We start from the raw sequence: 23,588 nt of genomic DNA on the forward strand, positions 1-23,588 counted from the left end.
CTACAGAGCCCAGTTGGCCTTACCTGCTCAAATGGTTCAGTTTTACAAGCAAAAGTTCATGCAGCAGTCCACTATGAGTGAGCAACAAATGGCCTAACTGACCCTGGGCACATTCGAGATTGATGGTACACTTTCGATATCACCATACGGACTGAACTCCTTATGCCTATGCTGTCGGTCGACTTGAATTCCAGTGCGTTGCGGGACAACAATTGCATATGGTTTAGCGGTTAACTGTCTGTTGTCTGTCTCAAAAAATAAGAGACGCACACGCGCAGACCCACGCAGGACTTTACATCTGGTCTCAGAAAGCTGGGGAGAGCATCGTGCGAGGTTCCCATCGCTACGAATCCACGGCCGAACGCGGCGCTCCTTAATTTGCATTTGTACGAAGAAGGAAAGAATAAAAAAAAGATCACGAGAAAGTTTAGAGTTTCCGAAAAGTAATTACCGTACATCCTTCCAAAACATTTTTGGGTAATTTTATGCCCCATATAAAGAGGGGGGGGGGGGGGCGGAAGGTTACATATTCTAACCAAGTGAAGTTCTTACTCAAAATCAAGGAAGTCTGCATTGCATGTAAGCGCCGTGAAATTGTTTCCACATTCCGTTTGCAAAATCTGGAGAATCATTATTCTTAAGAAGCGAAGAGCATTTCCTACACACTGGAACACACACGCTCCATCCTTAATCTCTTTGCCCCATTTGTCATTGCAGCAACGGCAAATTATTGCTGCAACATGTTTGTAAATGGGAGATGGCCGTTGTATCGTTGTGGCTCGTACTACTGAACTGTTTTCGCATTGGAACCTTATTAATGATCGATTGACGTTGAGCATTTCATTTATTTAACCACGTGCGACCTAAAGATATTCGTTTTTTAGATGGACATATGTTGGCTTAACTTCTTTCTCACCGTACGTAGCCAAACGTTCTCATCGGAGGTGTGGGCTGAACATATTGAGGGATATACTATCTTAATAAATTATTGGATTATAGCATTGACAGTGGTATATATTAGGCATGTCCGTTGTGCCAATTAAACTAGATGCGTTGGATCCGTGCATAACATTGCACTGGTAAGAATCCATTACGATTCGTGCAAATAACATGCAAAATAACCTATATTGTTTAATGTAGCTGAATAGAACAATACAAACTAAGGGGGGGGGGACTAGAAATAACAAAAATGGGATGGTAGAAATTATACAAAAGTAATGTATTCTTGAATCTAATCGCAACCCTGAATCATGACAATTCATTAAATCACTTGGGAGTAAATCTCTGCTGAGGGATGTGAAAATACCAGCAGACAGATACAAAGGATTGGCTCTGTCTATAAATTAAATGTATCTGTGCAGAGCTTCGAGTGTTCTCGTCTTGCAAGCACGCGTGAGATTTCGTCTGGTCGTGGGGGAGGTTATTCCCCCCCCCCCCATGTCAGCCAAACACTGTCGTACTTTCAATGCACGACCCTCCTGACAATGGGTCTTGAGACTCATTGTTTCTTTCCTGGGTATATAATTGTCATTATTATGACTTACAAGACTCGTACACACGTCTCACAATGGATGGAGAGATGAGATCGATCCATGTACAGCAGTGAGATGGATCGTGGCATCACAGGAACACGAGGAACGGTTATGGAGTTGAAAGGCTTTCATCCAGCAGTAGATAGTCCATAGCTAAACATGACGATGACACGTGTTGTACTCGGCATGAGAAAGGCACTGCTCGTGTATATCCAAATTAAATTTCATTCATGAGCCAGCTTCTTTGTGTATCCAAATTAAATTTACGAGCCAGATTCTTTGTACTAAAAGAGAGTCCGTTTTGACAAGAAATGTGAGGCCAGAGTGGTGATGCGGTGGTGAGCACACTGCACCCTGCAGCCAACGGCCTGAGTTGGATTCTCAGTGACGGGCAACATCAGCGGCGTTTGGGGTCTTAACCCACTCACCAACTTCCGCCGTGATGCACGGTGAAGCATTGCTAAAATAAAAAAAAACCCCACGACCGACTAGGTGTGTGGAAGCCGTGAGGAGTGGATTGAAAAATAATGTATAAAAAAAAAACATGATTAAAATCTACAAAAATATATATTCTAACTTTGGTGAGATATTGCATCGCAGGATCGTGAGAGATGGCTTGCAGCTTCAGGAGGCCTTCTTTCAAAATCAGAATACTTACTTAAACTGGAGGAATCCGTTGAACTATAAATCTCTTTTCCAAAGATGTCCAGCAGGGGCAGGTTAGAACATTTAAAACAACAAATACAAAAACACCATCGGAGTGGCAAAATACAGGAAAGGTAAGCAAATCACTTAAAAATATATACAAATAAAACTAAACTATGTTTTTTTTAAATCTTACCAGGTCAAGCCGATTGAGCTACTAGCTTTTTTTGCAGAAGCGACCTGGCCACAAATGATAGCTCAAAGAATTGGCTTGTCATGTGGAAATATATAGCAGCCAAATAATCTAAATAATCAGCAGTGGATTGACCAACGCGGATTATTATGATAATTATTATTATTATTCTAAAAACAATGAGTTCCATTATATAGGAGCGTTGAGCAACACCTTGTAAATATATATGTCTGTACAGCTGTGCTGTCCTGGTCGTGAACAATGAGGTCCTGTTCTGTGCTGGCCTCCGTGTGAGGTCGGAAAGTGTATCTGAATCTGGCAAGGCAAGCATCCTTTCCAAGTGACCTTGCATGGCAATTATTTCAACGTTTACATTATTTATTATTGCTGTGCACATCGTACGTTCAAATAGGAAACTTTCGTTTCGTGTGTTACATTGCGCCTTATTAAACTTGTGATCCATTTATTCACCGAGGGAATGTTTTACACGTGCGTGTGTGTGTGCGGCGGCGGCGGCGGGGGGAGGAGGAGGGGGCTGGGTTGCCCGGAGGGAAGGCACCTTCGCCTCCTAGGGATAGCTGCTCCCTCTGTACTATCACTGCCTGTGACACAAACACACGTGCGATGCAGCTCAACTTGTCAGATCTCGGAAGCTAAGCAGGCTTTGGCACTGGTTAGTGCTGAAGGTGGGTGACCACCGCGCACGAAACAGGTTGTGTAGAGACTGCGGAGGCTACGTGGTTAGGCTGTGCAGAGGGAAAAAAAATCTCTATTGTTGTACTGTACCTCTATGCTCCCATTTCTATGCTTTCCCCAACCGTGCTGACCAGCATGGTGAAGTAGAGTCAAAGAGCCCCCCACGACCTGCACGGCTTGAGGAAGCCCTCATCCAGCAATGGATTGATACAAGTCTGTACTTGCACACGCAATGATTATGAATGCATTGTTTTGAAAATTCCCTGGCCGGATCTGCCGCGAGCACCCCTTAATGAACTTCTGGATATTCTCTTTTTTTGGCTGAATCCATTTGCTTTCCAAACAGGGGCCCCCTGGTAATACACGAAACGTGACACGTATTGAGCCAGGGTCACTGGGTAATGGATGCGCCCACCTCCCAGATGCACGCACTGCTAAGTGGTCCTTCGCAGCTGCAGCGCGAACACACGCGCGCACGCACACATGCACACAAGTGCACACTCGCACTTGTGTGTTCCAGTACACAAAGGTGCACGCACTGGCATACAATTGCATGCACCTGCGCACAAAAAATAGATCCCCCGTACAACCTTATAGACTGTTGAGGCAAGTGCTGTTAGCGAGCACCTATTAAGGCTCGCTCGGCGCCTGAACAAGTGGAGTGGGCAGCGTCACGCCCGGCAGCTTTTGTCTCCCCCATTGCTCATGCTTACCACACTCGGTACTCATTAAAGGCTGAGCCAACTTAGGGGAGGTCTAGTACCAGCTCAGATATCACTTGCCACTGATCTTAGCTATTGTTGGGAATTGAACTCGGGTAGCCACATTCGTAGTGCATATAAGTGCACATATTCACACACAAAACAGCACACGTTGCTTTCAGCCATGTAGAGTTATTGAGAAATTCACGTTAGCAAGCACCTATTAAGGGCCCGCACAGGACACATTTGGGTGGTGTGGCCAGCACCACAGTCGATTCCCTTTGTGCTGTAAATGGCCAGGAATGAAACCCCAGTCATCTGAATTTCAGTGCAGTGTGCTACCCACTACGCCTCTAGTCGCCACATAGAAACACACATACAGGATTACAAACGGCATAGCCGATCGTGGTTCGTAACTGAGTGAATTAAAAACATTCCAACGATTACAGCGTTATGTATAAAAGGGATATAAATCTGAAATTTGGCACCGATATACTCAAAACTATTCGCGAAAAGTAAAGCCTATTCTTATGTTTTCATCATTTCAATACTGGCAAAATGTCCCATAGATATTTCATTTATGAAAACAATTCGATCTGGCTTCTGTCCCAAATAAAACGTTCATGAAAGCAGGCGCTTAGTAAAATATTATGACGCTGGGTGCAATCTCTGTCTCGGAAAAGTTGCTCCCTTTTGACATTGTTGATGAGGGGTGGGATGAGACGGTGAGTGGTGGAGGAGAGACCCAGACAACATTATTACCTACCAGGGGCCTAAAATTGATCACGGAGGGCCTAACCGTACGTAAAAAATATACGGGCATATGCACGCATGTGTGCAGGCACATGTGCGTGCACGTAAATTAAGAGAGAGGAAAAACGAAATGCCCTCGCGCAGGCAATCAGAGCAGGAACGGCGCTTTAACAGAAGCCCGCTGGGAGCACCGCTTACACAATTCTCACGCACAGTAATTTGTGTGTGCGTGTGCATGCACGCGTGTGTGCGTGCGTTTTTGTTGAACGGAGAGAGGGGGTGGTGGCTAGCTTGTTTTGTTGCTTTTTTTTCCCTCCGCAAACCATAAGTCATCAGTCACGAACGCCTACCCCATTCTAACGTCTTGCCCTCTTACCTGCGGCAATAACTCAACGCGTTAGACGCTTCTAAAGCCTCGGGCTCGAGTCTTCTTGCGAGCATCAATCTGTTGCTTGTTGTCGGCAGCAAGAGAGAAATGGTTGTTTGTGCAGTCGCGAAGAAGAACATTCACATGGTCTAAGATGTTCGTGCTTGGTTTTGAAACTTGTTACTTTTTTTGATCAATTCAGCTTCAGACCAGCGGCGCACCTATGGAGTGTGCGGACGGAAGAGCATCACTGGGGCTCATGGCCTGGCCGGGCCCAGGGGCATGAGGCTACAAATGGGAGAGGGATTAGCACGGTTGACTACGTACCGTGCGAAAGAAGTTAATCATATACACATATACATGAGGCCACATATATATTGTTTCAGACATACCTAAGACGGAGGATTTAAAAATAAAAAAGTGTTCTGTGCATCGCCCGAGCCACCCCTAGGTCAACTCTGCCTAATATAAGTTCCAGCTTCGGCGTGGTCCATATCACCAACGTGGAGACAAAGGCATCAGGACGTGGTATTGACCTTGCCGCCTCATCTTTTTTTACTCTGGCAGTTTTATAATAGACGCTCGCTAACAGCACTATTCCTTATATTCCACAGGCTTAAGAGTGAGATTTGTAGTCTTTGTATAAATTTATGTAATGTGTAATTTCTGACAATATAATAAATTACTTTTTGCGGCCAATATAAATCATGCATGCTGCACACGTGTATGTATATATATTCTGAGACCAATAGCATATGTTACGTTCCCGAGGGGGAGCAGAAACGTAAGTGAGATTAGCAATGTATGCCTCACCAGAATAAGTGCACCAGACACTGCCAAAAGGCGCTGCGGCTTATCTTGGCGTCAGTTGGGCAAATCTGCTTTATGTGAAGTCTAGAGCACAGTGGGTCCGTGAACCTCAAATACTAAATTTTGTTTAATACTCCAATCTATCAAAAACCCGAATTCTCATTGAACAAAATGCGCGCGATTAACACGGGGACATTAACTCAATAACGCTAAGACGTATGTATGTACACACTATCTCATTCCACCTTGACTTGTCGGCATGCTTTTTCTGCTCCTTGGCTTTAAGGCATTCTCCAGGGGCCAGAGCAGGGGCCTGGGCATTGCTAGATCCACAGCAAAGAGTGTCTTATAACCTGCGCCGGTATTTACGGCAGGGTATGAATCATGGCGCGTTTGAGTTGTGCCGTAATGATGTGGGCGGTTTATCACAGGACAGTAAGCTTGGCACTCTCGTAATTGTTTCTCTTAATTTGGAGTTGATGAAAAGAAATGTCGGTGGAGCGGTGGTGCAGTCGCGAGGATACTGTGCTATGAAACTCGATTCCTGAGTTTGATTCCTGGCCACGGCTAACATCAGTGGGAAATTATATCAGAGGTGCCCCACATCCTTCACCAAAGCCATGGACCAGTGAGGTAAAGTGTGGTCAAACAATCCCCAAGACTGACATGGCATGGAGGACTTCATCCAGCAGTGGATTGATAAAGGGCTGACAATTATTCCTACAAAGAAAGCAAAGATATATATTATTTCCCGGTGAACGCATTTAAATAATTATTTCTGCGCTGCACGTTATAAACGTATCTTCCTGCGTTTATATCAGTGATTGACAACAGACTACTGGAACAAGCAGATACAAATTTGCGGCAGCAAATTCTCAGCAAGGTTCAGTGTCGGACCAGAGAAGTGTGGTGGTTGATAACAGAAAGGTGGGAACTTAGCCGTCAAGTGAGGCTTATAAATGTAACTTTTTTTGTACTAGGTAAGGCCCACTGAGTTGTATAGCTCTTTTCTCAGAAGTGACCTGGCCAGAAATGAGAGCTCAACGAAGTGGCTTATCACGTGGAAATTTATAGCAGCTAAATACTCGAAACCCACATTTCTAACCGCGGAGGGAAAAACTAGGGGACCCAGAGAAAAATCAACGTGACCAAGGTGAGAACATGCAAACTTCAAATATACAGGTGTCACTGTCGGCATGGAATCCACGACCTCTCGTATACCAGGGGAGGTAGTTAACACCTCCCCACTTGATGTAAGGACTCAGATCCGCCCTACGTACAGCAGATGTTAGTGCTCTCTCTGAGTTGTCAACTTTTCAACGCCTGACCGTCCTAGCATGAGCGTTTTTACTAAACATGCAAAAAATAACAACGGGGAAGCGGTCCCAGCCAAGAAACAAATTAATAGAGTGCGGCTCAATGCTAAGGCAAGGGACATGTAAGCATTATAAGAGCGGCAGCGTGCGTTACACGATGCAGGACAAACACTCATTCATTTGCTCTGGCGTTCTGCGTTTATTTAACTACACTCTAAGTATAAACACCTACCCCGCCGAGTCAGCTGTTGCCGAGGAATGAAAAGCCTCCCTGCTCATTGGATGTGGTGACTTATTTTCTTTGCCCACCGCGGGCCGGGCCCCGGAGTCCCGGGGCTCGGAGCGGGAGCGGCCACGCTAGGCTGCCCACAAATAAGGCACCTTCGGTGAATGTGATGCGGAGCGATGGGGAGGAGGGGGGGGCTTCCTCGCAAGCGGAGCGCATTGTTGTTGGCGGCCCAGTTATTCGGGGACAAAACCCTCTGCAGTTACCGCAGGTGTCCGCTCGCGAAATATCAAGCGTGTTCCCAGAAGTTACGGGGGGGGGGTCACCCCACTCGTGCATTTTGAGGTTGGCCACTCAACCCCACGGGGGGGGGGGGTGGACAAAAAAAGGCCTTCGTCCCAGAGTGATGGCTGCAGCTGATGTATGGATTACAGCGGAGAGCCTGCGACCCTGCAGGGTGGTTGGGTAGGATAGCTTTTAGTGTTGTTTTGCGGATGTTAAAAAATAAACGTTCCCATGAGTATACGTGCACGGCGAGGGCTTTTGCCTGCCGATAAGATCAACCCCGAGCCCCCCCACCCCGCGCGTCCGCTTTTTACGACGGAAAGCTGTGGGAGTCGGTGTGCGCGACAGCTGCATATACCCACGGTAGCGAGACCGCCACTAGGCAGTGCCCTTCCCAGCAAAGGTGGCTTCTGTGGGCAGAGTGGGGCCGCTACCGTAACGTTTTGTCTCTCTCTCTCTCGCTCTTTGGTTTTTTTGTCGCTACGACTTGCACAGGGGCACCGAGCTACGGACGGAACTGTCCGAGCATGAGAGTCGACAAGTCTGAGCAAGTCGTAATGCCGTGATCTCGCTGTCCAGAACGGACTGCGTGTCACGGGACTCTCCAAGGCGAATGGAAGATTTGGACAGAATTCCAATAAATTCAATGCACATTTATTTCAGAGGTCTAGTTTTATATATATATAACTGGTATTTATTTATATTTGAAACCTTAGACCGCGGGGCATTTTCCATGACTACAGAGAGTATGGAATGCTTGTAATGCAGTGCGGATTTTTTTTTCTTTACAAATATATATAGACGATTAAACAGAGCATCCACATGTTAAATCAAAACCAAACTTGCTTGTTTTTTGTTTTATTCCTTGTGAAAATTGCCTATTTGTGTTCATCTCACACTCGTGCATTTGAACGTATGTATTTGCAGAAGAAAACGTGCATAATTTTCAAAATAATTATCCATGTGCACTCCGAGGTATATTAAGTTACTTGGCAGGCTTTGACATTTCAACATCTCTTTGAATATCTCAAAGACCACAATTTCACAAATTATGTAAATTGCATCTGGTTGGGTGGCCTCAGGGTACAGTACACTTATCCTACGAGTTCAAGCCACTCAGATTTGTTCCCGGTACGGTTTAAACTTTAATCTCAGTGGAAATGTGCCGTTTGGATCAATATCAAATGAATGTGCTATCCTTTTGGAAGCTATGTTTTCTTTGGAGAATTGTGGACTTTTAACATTGGGGTGTGGGGGGGACCGACCCTGCCCTGGTCTCACCGTTCCAACATTTGACTGGAAAAATTGCAAGTAATTCTTCCAATTTCCCAGCATTTTCATTTGCCTCAGCAGTGACGGAGGAAACGGTAATGTGCATTACTGTAAACATTTACCAGAAGTGAAATCTGCCAAGCGGCCGCTTCTTTTGCTCAAACGAAACTAAAACAAGTTGAAGGAAATTCTTTTTTTTTGCTTGTAAAAATTCCAAATAGCGTGTACTCCAATGAGCATGGGTGGCCTCAAGCCTCCGAATTATCTGCATACTGTACTGAATCCATAACCACATTCATACCAGGTTCCATGATTCCTGAGTTCTCTGCCAAAGGGCAGGGTCACGCCCCTCAAGCTCCCTCCATCGAATGCGAACCATCGCCCTCTTCTTGGTTCTTTCGGTAAAGTCACGTAGAAGGGAAATAATAAAATAATAAAAATTAAACATAATAAAATAAGTCTTCAGACGCTGTCTCCCCAGACGCTGTCTCCCCGACAGACCTGATCTTCACCTGAGGACGGCTGCTTGCATTGTGGCCGAAACGTCGTGAGAATTATTTTATTATGTTTTATTTTTATTATTTTATTACTTCCCTTCTACGTGACTTTAGCGAAAGAACCAAGAAGATGAATCCCTGCAGTCACGAAAGCTTTAAATCGAAATTTAACCATTGCCCTCTTGACACATAAAAAAAACAGCTCTTGAGGCCACAACGAGGCAAGAACACTTGAGGTGGTCGGTGTCCTTTTAACGTCCTCAACAGTATTTTTAGGCGACACCATCGCAGTTCAAAGTCATACCTGCAACACACTTTCCCTAACCCATGAGAAATCAATTACAGGGCTATAATTTAGCTCTGCAATCACTGCATGCACCGCACAACTCAAAGGTCAACATTTATTACCGTTAAACCACTGCAATGAGCCTCTTGATCATTGGCAGAGATATGTCCAGGCGTAATGATTATCATTGCTGTCATTATCACATCGGCGTGTTTCACATTAGGGGCCCTGTTGGGGAAGGTTTCCCTTCTGCTGCCCACATGGCTTCAGGGGCATCCACAAACACGCAATGCCCAGCAGAGAGGCCACGCCACTTTACAAGCGTTCATTCACAAGCACAGCCTCCCAGTGCCCAGGCATTCCCCATCTATCACCGACAGTGTCCCAAGAGAATCAGCTGAGCTACGGCCACTGACTATAATGGCTGGGGGCGCCACGGTGGCGAGATGTTAACCACCTCGCCTGGTATACAGGAGGTCGTGGGTTCGATCCTGACCTGACGCCTGTATATTTGGAGTTTGCATGTTCTCCCCATGGTCGCGTGGATTGTTTTCCAAGTTCTCCGATTTTTCCCTCCACATTTAGAAGCATGCATTAAGATTATTTGGCTCCTATACATTTCCACTTCCTTGAGCTATCATTTGTGGCCAGGTCGTTTAAATAGTTAGTTAGTTAACTCACGAGGCTGGGGGATGCGACGATCTGTGTGTATTTAAATTCCAAATGTATGTTCATGGCACCACAACACAAATAAGGAGACTGAGTTCTCCAATGTGTCTTTAGGTTGTACTGCACTTTGCCGGACATGATGTCCGACGTTTCGCTGCACGTGCTTGGAGCTTCGTCAGAACTGAAGCTCCCAGCAAGTACATCATGTCGATGAACGTGCGGTACAACCTGAAAATACATAGGAGAGCTACACAGCACAACTTCCAATACCTACGCAGCATTGAGGAGACATGATCTTAATATCCCTGTATCTATCATTTAGAGTAAGCGTCTTAAAATCCAATGGTAATATATAATTATAAATATTTGCATTCATAATAGTGTCTGTACATGTTATTGTATTACCCGTCAATACAATGAACTGTATATGTTAGAGGGAAAGTTTCAAAACGTTAAGTCAACCCCATTTGCTACATTTAATCAGAAACCTGTTTAATTGTTATTGCTATATATGATGTCTATTTTTTGGTTCTTTCGGTAAAGCCACGTAAGATAAAAAAAAATATCACAATGATTTGTTCTATCTACGTGGCTTTATCGAAAGACCCACAGAATATGAATTCCTGCAGTCACGAAGTCAAGATCTATGATGTAATAATAAATAAAAACCCTCCGTGTCCACGACCATTGTTTTTTGTTCAGATAACAGGGGTGGAGTCGTGGCGCAGTGGATCGGTTACTTCACAATGAAGTCAGTACCTGAGTCAGGGCTCACATCAGTGAAGAGTGACATCTCAACTTTTCCTGGGCTCCCTCTTCACCAATCCGCATTGACAAGCGTGGTGAAATATGGTCAAACAAACCACCACGACCGACACGAAGTGCAAGAGGCCTTCATCTAAGAGTGTATTGACCAAGGGGAGTATAACATTATTTAAATTTCAAACCTCTTGACCACAACTCTTTCCACATTAAGCAGTAATGTACACGCGCGTTGAATCATATGCGCGCGAATTTATCCCTCCTAAACGAAGAGCAGATTGAGTTTTAACCTTTATTCCACTCTCGCCGAACCCCCGCACACAGCAAACACAAACAACTCTCACTCGCCGCGAGGTCGAATACAAAGAAACACCCGACCACATTCAACCACAGTTACTCAAGGAGACCCGGGTCTCCTGACTCCATAAACTCTCTCAGGGGTCAAAGGTGATCGTGGCCCCACTGGGCCACGAGAGTGTTTTTTACTAAACAGACCCGGGCTGCTGCTGCTGGTCCTTCTATTGACTTTCCTAAAAGTCACCCTACCCCCTCTCCCATCGCTCCTCCCAGTGTCCTCACCAACTCGAACCTAGGCCTCCCTCCTTCCACCCAATACCCCATCCGTTCCGTAACTCTCCCTAACCACTATGGGTGGAACATTGCATCGTTTCATTGGATTCCTTTGCGGTGCATAATTTTTATTCTCAAGCTCGTGATACATGCAACATCATTATCGTCGTCGTCATCGAGCGCATCATTTTTTTTGCCGTGCTTTACATATCGTTACAACTTTTAGCAACTAATTGTGTACGTATATGTTGTATATAATAAGCTAAAATCACTCCTGCGGTCAGTAGCGGTGCTACCATTCAGCATAAAAAAACACATGTAATTTATTATTAATTTGAATTGTGACACATTCCTTCAATCGCCAGGGGAGTGGTTGAGTCAGCGCCCACTAATTACGTTCGAAAACCCGGAGTCGATGCGTCCCTTTGCACCTTCACTTCCCTTGTTGCGCGAGCGGAAACCTGTTGATGGCAATGTCGGGTGCACTCGCTTTGTTTTTTATGGGCAAGAATATTAGATGCGGTCGTAAAACGGGGACTGTCTAACAGCAGACTTGAGAATTAAACTCATCACTCCAACATTCAATTCCAGGTATTCCCCCACACCCCCATCCACCCCCCGCCCCCCCCGCTCCGATTTATGCATATTTCTGTGAAATCAGCAAAATAAAATGAACAGTCAGTGAAGTGCATTACACCGTTTACTTTAATTCCACAGTGAGCTATAAGAAACATCAGGATCGTGTACTTGTAACCCAAAAATATCATAAATTTCTGAAACATTTTTTGTTCGCTGCCTTCTGCAAACAGTAACGTTGAACAGGGGGACGGACCAAGCTCTGCGCACTTGGACTGTCACAATCTGAATGTGAAAAACATCGAATGTGCGCATTTTCATTTTCCGTGCCAGCTGCCTTCTCTCCTCCTTGAGGGCCCAAGTTCTGCTGTGTGGAGGCTCATGGGAGGTGGAAGGTTTGAGGATTCACTTGGTAGTTCTATTTGTTTTTAAAAGCCGGGTTTCAACTGGGTCTACTATTTTTTACGGATATTTTTTTCATTTCATGCATCTGAAACGCACCTGTGGCAATACAACGTCTCTTATAATGGTTTTATCACACTATAAGGTTAAACAAAAACTACCCTCATGCTTACAACATTGAATGCCTCCCCTGTCGGCAACAGCTTAGTAAGGCCTTCATCCAGCAGTGGATCCATCACGGCTGATGACGACTGCGATGCTTCCAGCACTGAAGTGTTAATGGACAGAGCTTGCACAGCTTAATGAGATGTCCAGTACACGGATGACACAAATATGTGGCTCTGAGTGAAAACTCAGGTGTACCTTCCGAGGCAAAACAAAGTGATGTGTTCTTCTGGAATATCACATCAATCCCTAGCACATGATGGTGGTCTTTCCCGAACTTGAAGAGGATGGTATATGTTAAAGGAAATTATTTCCCTCGCTGTATCACACCGACCTCAACTTCACGACATTGCATACAATCATATAGTGTGAGGTGGCTAGAATACAGGAAACATATACGGTGTTATTACATTAATACTTGTAGTAGAATACAGATTACGGGGTGGCTCAGAGGTAAGAGTTGGCACCGCTGAGATTCTGGGTTCGAATCCAGGCAGGTGGCTGCGATTAAAGTGCAGTGAGTTGACGGTCTTAGCTCCCGGTCACAAATGGTGTTATGGGAGAGAAAAAGAAACCCGTCATCTTAAGTTTGCTTCTGAATTTAATTTGGCAAAGTTCCAGCGTTGAGAATGAAAAATCTTGACTGTCACGACTTGTCACGAACATTACATTGCTCCGTCGCAGGGCGGTCAAGTTTAAGAGACCCGAGAATAATTTCCGTGATGTCGACTTCTGCCGGCCAATTCTCTAGCGCGGGACGTTGCACTGCTATGCAAGAGTAGCAAATGGATGCGTCTTGAAAATGTACGCTCAAACAAAACGCCATCAAATCAAAAAAGAGACCATGCATTTTCTCTATTCTCGCTGGTTTGAGCAACATCCCCATAACGCATCTTCCTCCGCCTGTCCCCCCCCACCCCCACGCTCAAACAAGACGCCATCAAATAAAAAAATAAACCATGCATTTTCTCTATTCTCGCTGCTTTGAGCAACATCCCCATAACACATCCTCCTCCGCCTGTCCCGCCCCCCACCCCCCACGCTCAAACAAGACGCCATCAAACCAAAAAAGAGACCATGCATTTTCTCTATTCTTGCTGCTTTGAACAACATCTCCATAACACATCCTCCCCTGCCTGTCCCCCCCGCCCCCCCACATCTCTACCCCCCACATCCCTCCACGTGTACCCCCGCCCCTCAAGCACCCCTACCTCTGCTCTTGCGGGTGGGCGTGAAGTCTGTGCTGGAACTAAAGTCCGACGAAATGCTGGAGCTTCCTCGGCCTGCACACGGGAAGACGGGCGCACAAAGAAGTCGGGGATGGTGGTGGTGGTAGGGGGATACGGGGAGCGGGGTGGGGGTTGCGTTACAGCGTTGTGTGCAAACTTTGTTGTTTACATGTTAGCGTCCTCCTGCTACCTGTCACGGCCCTTTCACGGGGACAGCTGACAGACACGGGGCAGGCGGCTGGCTGTTCGAGACGTAGGGAGCACGGGCGGTGACGTCCTCTATTCTCCCCACACTGCCCGAGAACCATGCGACCTTCATCACTGCGGAGTTGTGACCTCCTCGTTGGGTTTTTGTTGTTGTTGTTGTTGAAATGGTTGTTCGTGAATGGTGCTCACGTTGACAGATTTCGCGCGGTAATGAGCCATGTTCGCAGTTGTCAATTCACGCGTGTTACATTTGACGCGAGTCTCGGGCTTTGTCACGCTATTTAATCGCGCGCTTCGTCAATGCTTTGTTTTAACGGAGCGAATAAATGCGCTTTGAAAAGCCGCCGCGCGTGTAGATTTAATTGTTGTCATTTCAGCCCGGAGTCTGTGGTTTATATATAACAGTTTATCAGCCAATGATAGCAATCTGTTTTTTTGCAAAGACATTCTTCCTTAACGTGCATCGTTGCACACGGAACTTTATTGCATTTTGATTAATCAAGACAGAAAAACACGTTTCATTTTAAATCGAGCGAGAGGCCATTCGAGGGAGACCTGCGCTACAAAACCAAAGATCAAAGCAGGAACATAGATGAAGAAAGAAAACCAGGAAATTAAAAACACAATAAATCAATGTACAACACAATTCAACACAATATATCAACGTCAAATACCGCATCATATAAACTCTTACATTGGACATCGTTTAAATTTACAGCGGTAGAAAACACAAACAGAGATCAGTAAATATTAACGACATAGTGTCCATAGGGGCCTGCGGGCAATGATCAAAATCGTTTGCTTTTAATTCATCGTTCCAAGCTCATAAAGAGTCGTGCTTGAAGGAGCATTTTCCCCACGCAATGTGAACTCCAGCACTGTGTATTAGACTCCTCGTGTGAAGAGTGACTTAGCCCACAATTGGTAAGACGTACATGTTTACCTTTCACTTTCATGTTTAACAAAAAAAAAAGAATTAATCTGTCTGCTTCTAGATTTGAAGTTTTCGTGACTGCAAGGATTCATACTCTTTGGTTTATTCGGTAAAGTCACGTAGGTAAAAAATAAAATAAATTAAATCACAACGTTTCGGAGGCAACACAAGCTTCCGTCTTCAGGTGGAACCGTCACAGCCAATTTACTTAATTGATGCAGTAACTTTGCTGTGATGGTTCCATCTGTCTGCTTGTTTGTTTAAAAAGCCAAGTTTTTCGCTCACCTCATTAGCGTTTATTGTTGCTGATGCTGCTAAAACTACAATGGGCAATTAAAGGGTTTTGAGAATAGCCTGAGTATTCGTGTACTGTATGTTGAACTTCTTTCACGCCGTACGTAGCCAACCGTGATAATCGGAGGTGCGGCGGACGTACAACAAAAGTATTTGACAGAAAGTTTCAGTCATCTCACTTGGCCAATTCCGAATCCCCTTCGACGTCAATAATATAATGGAACAACTCAATTGATGATATGGAAGGGTATAGGTAAAGCGCGTTATGAAATATGACTAGGTCTGCATATCTTTAGCCCTCTGCTCACTAAATATTTAGAAAAGCTGTTCGAACGTACGCCCTTCAATTTGTTTCCTGTTGTTGTGCATGTTGACCAGCAGGTCTGCCTTGTCTAAACAGGGCTCGAGGTCTCAATGGGCTCTCGCTTGCTGACAAATAAACCACGTGATTGTAAAAATGAGCTATCTCTCTGATGTGTCTCTTTCGGATTGTGCCACAACGCTATTCGGCACGATGTCCGACATCTGACGCCCAGCACGGAGAGCTTTACAGCAAAGGCAAAGGTCCCCCAGTATAGCCTTAACAGACTGTTGGGGCAAGCGCTGTTAGCGAGCACCTATGAAGGCCGGCACGGCACACGAAGGGGTGGGTTGCCAACACCACGCCCGGCCGCCTTTGTCTCCCCAGTAGCGATGTTTACACATTGCACCAGGTACTCATTTGAGGCTGAGTCGACCTAGAGGAGGCCCAGAACCGGTTCAGATAATCGTCACTGGTGGTGGCCGTGAGCCGGAATCGAACTCGGGTGGCCGGGTTCGCAGAGCAGCGCGCTGACCGCTACACTGCTGCGTTACAGCACAACTGTGAAAACATACACAGTGAACATTATTTGTTTAACAGTGCCGCCTGTTTCACTGCATACAGTATTGCATCTCATTGTGACTTATACGAACTCTGGTTTCCATACAAATTACAAATGCAATTTTTTTCAAAACGTGCAACCGAGTAAGCGTGACAGGTGAGGGATGTATTAAATCAAAATTTGCAAAAGCTTGAGTTAAATTCACTATTCGCCATGTAATTGAGAAGGTGACGGTGGGATTTGTAATCGCTGTAACCGCGTTCCAGTTTAACAGCCCTCTGAGCTCAGACGAGGCGTCCTCACTGTGAGTCCAGCCCAGTAATTATGGATGAGCATTGGCAATGGGACAGACATAACTGTGGGCCAAATCTGTCCCCACCGGTTGGAACATTCGCACCTGTGGCTTCGCACAATAAATAAACCTCCGATGTAAAAATAAAACTTGCTTATTTAAAGCTGCCTAAAGCCACATTTTGTCAAAACTTTTTTGGGCGGCTAAATGTTTTGACAGCATCGTCTGGGCTGTAACGGTCGTTATAAATAGTGCACGCACGCTAGCGCGCCGCACCACAAAACAACCGAAACGCGCAGCGTGAAATCTGACTGCTGGCAAGGAATCTGCGGAATTCTAGCTTGTAATTAAAGGGCGAGGAGACGGCGTGCGTGTGATGAACGCTGGCTAAAAAAACGAGGCGGCAGGGTCTTTTATTCAAATTAAAGCCGATCGAAAGTGTGTGAGCGCAGTGTGCAATCAACGCAACATTTGGGACCCCATTCATTCAATGCCGCTCTAGCTTGTTGTAAGAACAGCACTTGAGTGTAGTGTAGCATGTAAGCTTTGCGTGAGTACGCAGATTATAAACAGAGACGGATAAGGAGGAGGCTAGGGGGGGGGGCTTTATTACATGGGTGAAGCCATAAATGCTTTGTGCCACGTTTGGCTAAGCCAGGGGCCAGGGTTACTGTGCAAGGGGCATCAGTGCTCACGTAATTTCCTTCAGGGCGTACATACTTTGGTAATTCCGGACACACGCACATTGACACATAATCGGCGTGCAGTTATTCACTTGTCAAACAGCTCAAAGTGGTACCCCATTCTAACCGGCATAAGGCAGTGCTTAATATCCCATTTTGCAAGTTTAGCCAGTCCTCGACTTACGAACACCCGAGTAACGAGCATTTACGGACCAGCTTGCATGAAAGTTTTCTTTTTTAACATCGACTTGAAACGCGAACCTCTCACTTGCAAATTGAACCGCCACACTATTTTGTAATGACTCAGCCTCGTGCTGGGAGTGAGTGCATGTGCGTCTGTGCGTGTGCACATTTAAATATACACAGTAGATTACTGTGTTCCGATTTACGACCTGTTAGACTTACGAATGGGCCTCAGGAACCAATTCTTTTCGTAAATCGAGGACCACCCTACTGAGATATTGCTGGGATTTCCACACGTCTATGGCGGGGGTGAGTTTATATATCGAGCAATCACTGCTAAGTCTCCACAAAGTGTCACTCTTTGTTTTATTATCAACCCTGGTAGTGCTGAAGTGCTGAGCTAACAGTATTCCCATATTCACCTGCAGGCTTTTACCCCCGCACCACCTAACCAGACTGTGCACATCTGAACGATACAATGCATACGAATCTGTGCTTACGAACATGCAGTAAATACGCCCGTCTCTCTGTGAATATTCTCCTTACACACTTCTATCCGATTACTACAAGAACTGCATGGAGTGCTGGTTTCCAGCGGTATTGTCATGAGTGTGTTTGAAGCAACTTATGAATACACTTCGACCATAAGGTCGTCTTAATTATTGCTCTGGGTAGTAGAATTCTACTACCCATCTTGTGCTTTCATATATAAATATATATATTATAGAACTCTCTGCATAGATAAGTTTCCCATATTTTCACAGTACCTTGTTTCGGTGAAATTAAGATGCTTTCATAAATCAAGTTGCGTTGCATAAATATTGCAATACTACAGTGCTGAAGAATGTTAGGGTAGCCAAGACAAAGTGATGTCACCAAATGTTCAACATATGCGGGCAAATTAAAGACAAAGGGAGCATGAATGCCGCAATCTAATGAAAACCACGCTCTCCAAGACTCGCTTTACTGGGGTGTTGTGAGAGTGGTGGTGGGGGGGGCTCACAGTTGGTTGGTTGTAGCAGGCGAATAGGCCGGGCCAGGAGTGAGGGGGGGGGTGCAGGGAGGCGGGGTAATGTGGACTTCAACCGAAGAACAATGACCCCTTGGCTGGAGAGAGGGCTTCGCTGTCCAAGCTATAGCCATCTACCCCGCGGCGTACACTAACAACTGCCCGAAGAGACACGCAGGGGCTGCGGGGGCGACGGGGGCGGCGTGCATGCGATTCATCAGTTTTCAGACAGATATTTTTATAGTAAACACTGCACGCAGTCGGACTTTTCCATAAAAAAAAAATCCATGCGAGAGTTGAGATGTGGGGGGGGGGCGGGCGCGCGCGCACAGGAGGAGGATCGTAATTGGCGCAGACACCTCTTGAATTTTGCAGAGTTGCAGCGTGTTCAATTTATAAGCAGAGACACGCACAGCACCATATACGTGCTTGCACCGATAACCAAAAAAAAGCACGTAGGTTTTGCAATACACAGCCTTTACCGAATCCAAGGGGATAGGGAGGGGAACACAAGATGCAAAAGAGAAACTTCAACACCTTCTGCGGGTCTTCTATTGTAAGTGAAGCTGCATTGTGTAACGGAGAAGCAATGTTAAACATAGGGGTTACCAACAAAAAAAAGTTTTATTTTTACACGCTAAGGGTGATATGTTTAGAGCGAGGTATTTTTAGGCGCCTATCGCGTTGTTTAAAAAGTTCCCCATAGACATTGCCCAACGATGTTTGTGTTATTTTAGTGAATTGGTTGAAACCAATGTTGTCCTATGACCACCGGACTCTAAGGACCATTGTCCAAATGCGAGTAAAATCACACACAGAATCACCTTGATAGTTTCTCCCCGATAGCTGGTGCCTCGCGGTGTTATTGGGCTGTGTGGCCCCAACAATTCCCAGCAGTTTTTGTTGTTGTTGTTGCTGCCATAAACACCTGGCCATTACCGTCTAATTTGCGGCACCACATCTGTGCAAGCCAGTGGCGTTATCAGCAGCGATAACACGTGAAATTTACTTAAAATAACGATAGAAATACACACGCTGGTGGTCAAACCATATACAGTAGAGTGTTTTAAAAAATAACAATACTGTACAGCGATATTTAAAAAACAACAAAAAACATACCACAAGAATATCGATGACAATTTAAATACTTTGTGACAAGTTTGGAAATCTTTTTTTTATTTTCGACTTTTTTTTTGCGTCACGGTGGCTGCTCGGCACGTGGGTGCCCGACCGTGCACATTGCTGGGGGGGTGGGCGGTGAGGGAGGTCGGAAGAGCGGTGGGACACATGTGGCGAAGGCTGGTGGGGGAGTGGGGGGTTCAGTGGCGGTAGGCAATCGAGAGGAGAGATATAAGCCACCCAAGAAGCACAAGCTTGGTTGTGACAAAGTCCACAAAAGGCCTCATGTTGTGGGGGCCTCGGTGGAGTGCCGCTTCGAGACTGTGAGTGTGCTCTTGTGATGTTCTGGTGGGCATCAAGGCGTCGTGCTCGGAGGCTTTGTACAGCGCTGCTTCTGAGTCGCAGTCCTTGAGGAAGACCACTTCCACGGCTCGGCTCCATGATGCCATCCGTGCTATCAATCAGGATTTTTTTAAAGGTCTCAAAACAAGATTGATGCCAGGAAAGAAACCTGCCACACTAACACCTTATACGCTCACGAGGATAGAAGTTTATACAAATAAATATAGTTTAGTTTTTTTAAAGAGTATTGTTTGGGAAATTTACTTTACAGGCATGGGTGTCAAAAATATTTCATGGATTAATGACACTGCTCTGAAAAGAACAAGTATTTAATAGGCAACATATCTGGCAATTGACTTTCTTCAGAGCAGAGAACCAGTCTCTATCTATAAGCAAACTTCTACCCCTTTGTCATATATACTTTTAGAACGTTCACAATCTAATATTTTTCATTGGTTGGGTATAATAAACAAAGCAGGAGCTACTTCACTTGCATTGTATTTGTTTAGAATGTGCGTGCACATCAACTATTGTACTGCATGCCTGCATTTGCATAATTGGTGGAACCAGGCGCGCGAAATATGCAAAAAAAACACAGCGCACAAAAAGAGGGATGTCGTGTCAAATCTGGATCACAATTGTGTTTGTTGGTTCAGCATGTAAGACTAACAACAGCCTGTGCCATTCTTGCAGCACGCCTTGAGAAATTATTGATTCAAATCGGTTTGTAGAGCCGGGAATTGTAAAACCCCATGAATTGTGACCTAAGAGGACACAGTAGGAGCCACGTAAAGCATTGGGAACTTGAAGGAGACCCACAGCTGACCCCGTGAACAATGGAGCACTGTTTGGAGGCTACCTACGCAATGAGAACAGTTAACGGTCAATGAGAGTAAGCTGCATGTCCAGTAATGCAACAGTTCCATGTTTTTTTTACTTTTTGCTGTAAAGTGTTGCTACCACTTGTATCCCGATTGTGCTATTGGCAACACGTCGTCGCGAGATGAATAATCCATTCAGATCTCTCAAAGAGCAATGGAACTCATTGTGTTAAGAGAACAGTCCGTAGAAGCGAGTATCACAGAGCTACCTTAACATCTCTTCAATTGGTCCCTGGTCCTCTACGTAGAGCGAAGCACTTTCCCACCAACTTTGCATATTAGAGTAATGTTCGTTGCATGAAAGTGAAAGCCATATATTAATTCTCAGAGTTGGAATGTAGCCAAATTTATTGCAGAGGCGGAGCCAAGGTTTACGTGATGGTGATTAAAATTTATTTTTCGTTCATTTCCAGCACGAAACGGTACACTTGCTCACAGGGCACCTCGGTGCTGCGATGATTAATAATTAGTGGTGAGTTGTTAACGATGCGACACGAGACCGGCTGCAGTAGCTCGGTGCTTGTGTGCTCCCATGCTGCAGTCGTGTCTCTGGTCATTGCCGTGTGTCTATTCACCACAAAATACACAGCCGACTGCTTCGGAGTGGACGTTAAAGATGATCCTCTGACGTCAATCGCGAGAGTAGGCCAATTGCTTGCTGGCGTCAGGGTCCCAACTGTGGCCAATTCAGAAAAAGTTACCCAATTGGGATTACACATAGCAACGTGCCCCCTCCCCCCACACACACTGTTAAACTCCTGCAGACTACATCCGTGGAACATAGCGCCGTAGTGCCCTATAAGGATGGCGTAAATACGAAATGTACAACACATATTTGTTATTATTAATAATGTTCGAACGTCGTCTGTTTTCACATGCTCCATCTCAGCCGCTTCCAGATTGGAAAAATGCGCCGACGTTGTTTAAAAATGTAGCAGACCTCTCCTGGGCATATACACAATTTTAACACTATTATTACCATTTATTACCGATATAAATTAAATGTATTTTTTTTAATAAGACGATGGAGTGTCAATTGCTGTGTCACCAAATATCGATTAGCAATAGTACACGCTATCATAATTAAATCTCGTCTTAGATAATAAGTCCTACATTTCCATTCAACAATGCTAAGTGATTGTCAATTATTTGCTCAGCAAAGCCTCACTTGAGTCACATTGGGATGCTTCACCAATCCCATTTATTCGTGGTTTTGGCATGTGGGAGAAAACCAGGGTACCTAGAGAAAACCCACAATGCACGCGAGAGGATTATACTCCACACTGCCGTATCTCGTCCACACCTTGCAGTCACACACCTGCAACACCTGGAACGCCCTGGTGGTCACGTGTCCAAGTACTAACCATGTACCATCCTGCTTACTTTCTAAGACTTAACAAGATCAGGCCACGTTTATTGTGGGTTGTCTTAGACAAACACAATCAGTAATGGTCAGAACGTATTTGTAAGCCAGAGTGCTGAGTGGGGGGCTTGTGGATGTGAATGTGTTTTTTATTTCACCAGAAATTCCAAAATTTCCTATGCACCGAGGAGTGTGCATGAAAAGTACCGAAATGCAAGCTGGATGCAATTTCTAAAAGTGTAATCTAACAGTGTAGCTCCATTTTAAGAAACGCAAATCTTGATCGCGCCTTTGAAAATGTTTTTTTTAAGATGTCTGTTTGAGATTAAATATCCTGCTTGACGTATGAGCGGTCCTTAATGTGGTCAGTGCACTTACCTCTCACAAGCGGAGGCAACTTTTGACGTTTACAGTATACGTGTGTGTGTATGCAAGTACATCATGCTATGATGTGTAACATAGACACACGTATACGTGCATCAAAGAGCACTTTCGTGGCAAACTGACAGCTGATATAAGTTATTTTGTTCAGATAAACATGGATAGTAAGATCCAAGAGGAACACCTTCCGCCAAAGTCAACACAACAATAGGAATCCTACTGTTTATATTTTGCGTTAACCGAGAAAATGTTCATTGCATCTAATAACTCTACGTCTGGATATCGGGACATCTCCTTCAGATGAACGAGTTCCTGGAATAAACCCCATATTAAGAAGGGGACGACACAAAGAAGTTGTCAACGATTTAAAGAATAAATTACTAATTAGCAAGAGAATCGGCTCAACAATTAGGAGAGAAAAGTAAGACACTGCAAGAAAAGATATGAAGCCAAAATCGGCGAGCAGAAAATGCCTCCTGTTGTGTCTACTTGGCCCGGTTTCAAAGTCTGCTTGTCCAGAGTTGCCTGTACTGAATCAATGCTGCCCAAACGATGCACGTATTCCCAGCAGCTCGTTGGGCTGATGGATTGTGTAAGAAAGATGTATTTACTTACGTGGAGAGACAGATATATAACAAGTAGGCATATTGTCTGCTTTTCTATTTTTCTTATTTTTTTTTTACACAACAACGTTAATGATTATTTCAGATATGAAGACAGACAGGCACAGCCTGGACGAGAGACCGTGAGATACGCGGGGACAAGCGTGCCACAGAGCATGCCTGTCTGGGCACCTTTAACCTCCAGGCACACTCGACTTGTGGCAAGGCCAGCCATGCCGCTTGCACGTGCGTGGACAATGACACGCAACAGCCTTGAGATAAACGTTCTCACATACCAGGGTTGGTCAACATTTTCTTGAGAATTTTTTTTTAATATATAATAGAGGAACATAGATCCTCAACACCAACATGTTCATTGTGTGATCAGGGCTTACACGGAGTGGGTGGAGCCTTAGATGAAGTGTAACGTGACGCAAGGGTGTATGTTATTGGACAGGATTTTGACCTCGAAACTTATGAACT

At 45.1% G+C, this 23,588-nt stretch overlaps 1 protein-coding gene across 2 annotated transcripts in view; it reads right to left on the reverse strand.

Annotated features, from left to right (window-relative positions):
- The window catches only part of LOC144934579 (uncharacterized), a 66,116-nt gene that overhangs the window by 41,487 nt on the left and 1,041 nt on the right, over positions 1-23,588 (reverse strand). For both annotated transcript variants that reach the window (XM_078860529.1, XM_078860530.1), the window contains exon 2: positions 13,935-14,006. In XM_078860529.1, coding sequence (XP_078716655.1) covers positions 13,935-14,006 — 72 coding nt within the window. The remainder of the gene's footprint in view (positions 1-13,934; positions 14,007-23,588) is intronic.

The sequence above is a fragment of the Lampetra fluviatilis genome, chromosome 10 (genome assembly GCF_964198595.1).
Source record: "Lampetra fluviatilis chromosome 10, kcLamFluv1.1, whole genome shotgun sequence".
Lineage (NCBI taxonomy): Eukaryota > Metazoa > Chordata > Hyperoartia > Petromyzontiformes > Petromyzontidae > Lampetra > Lampetra fluviatilis.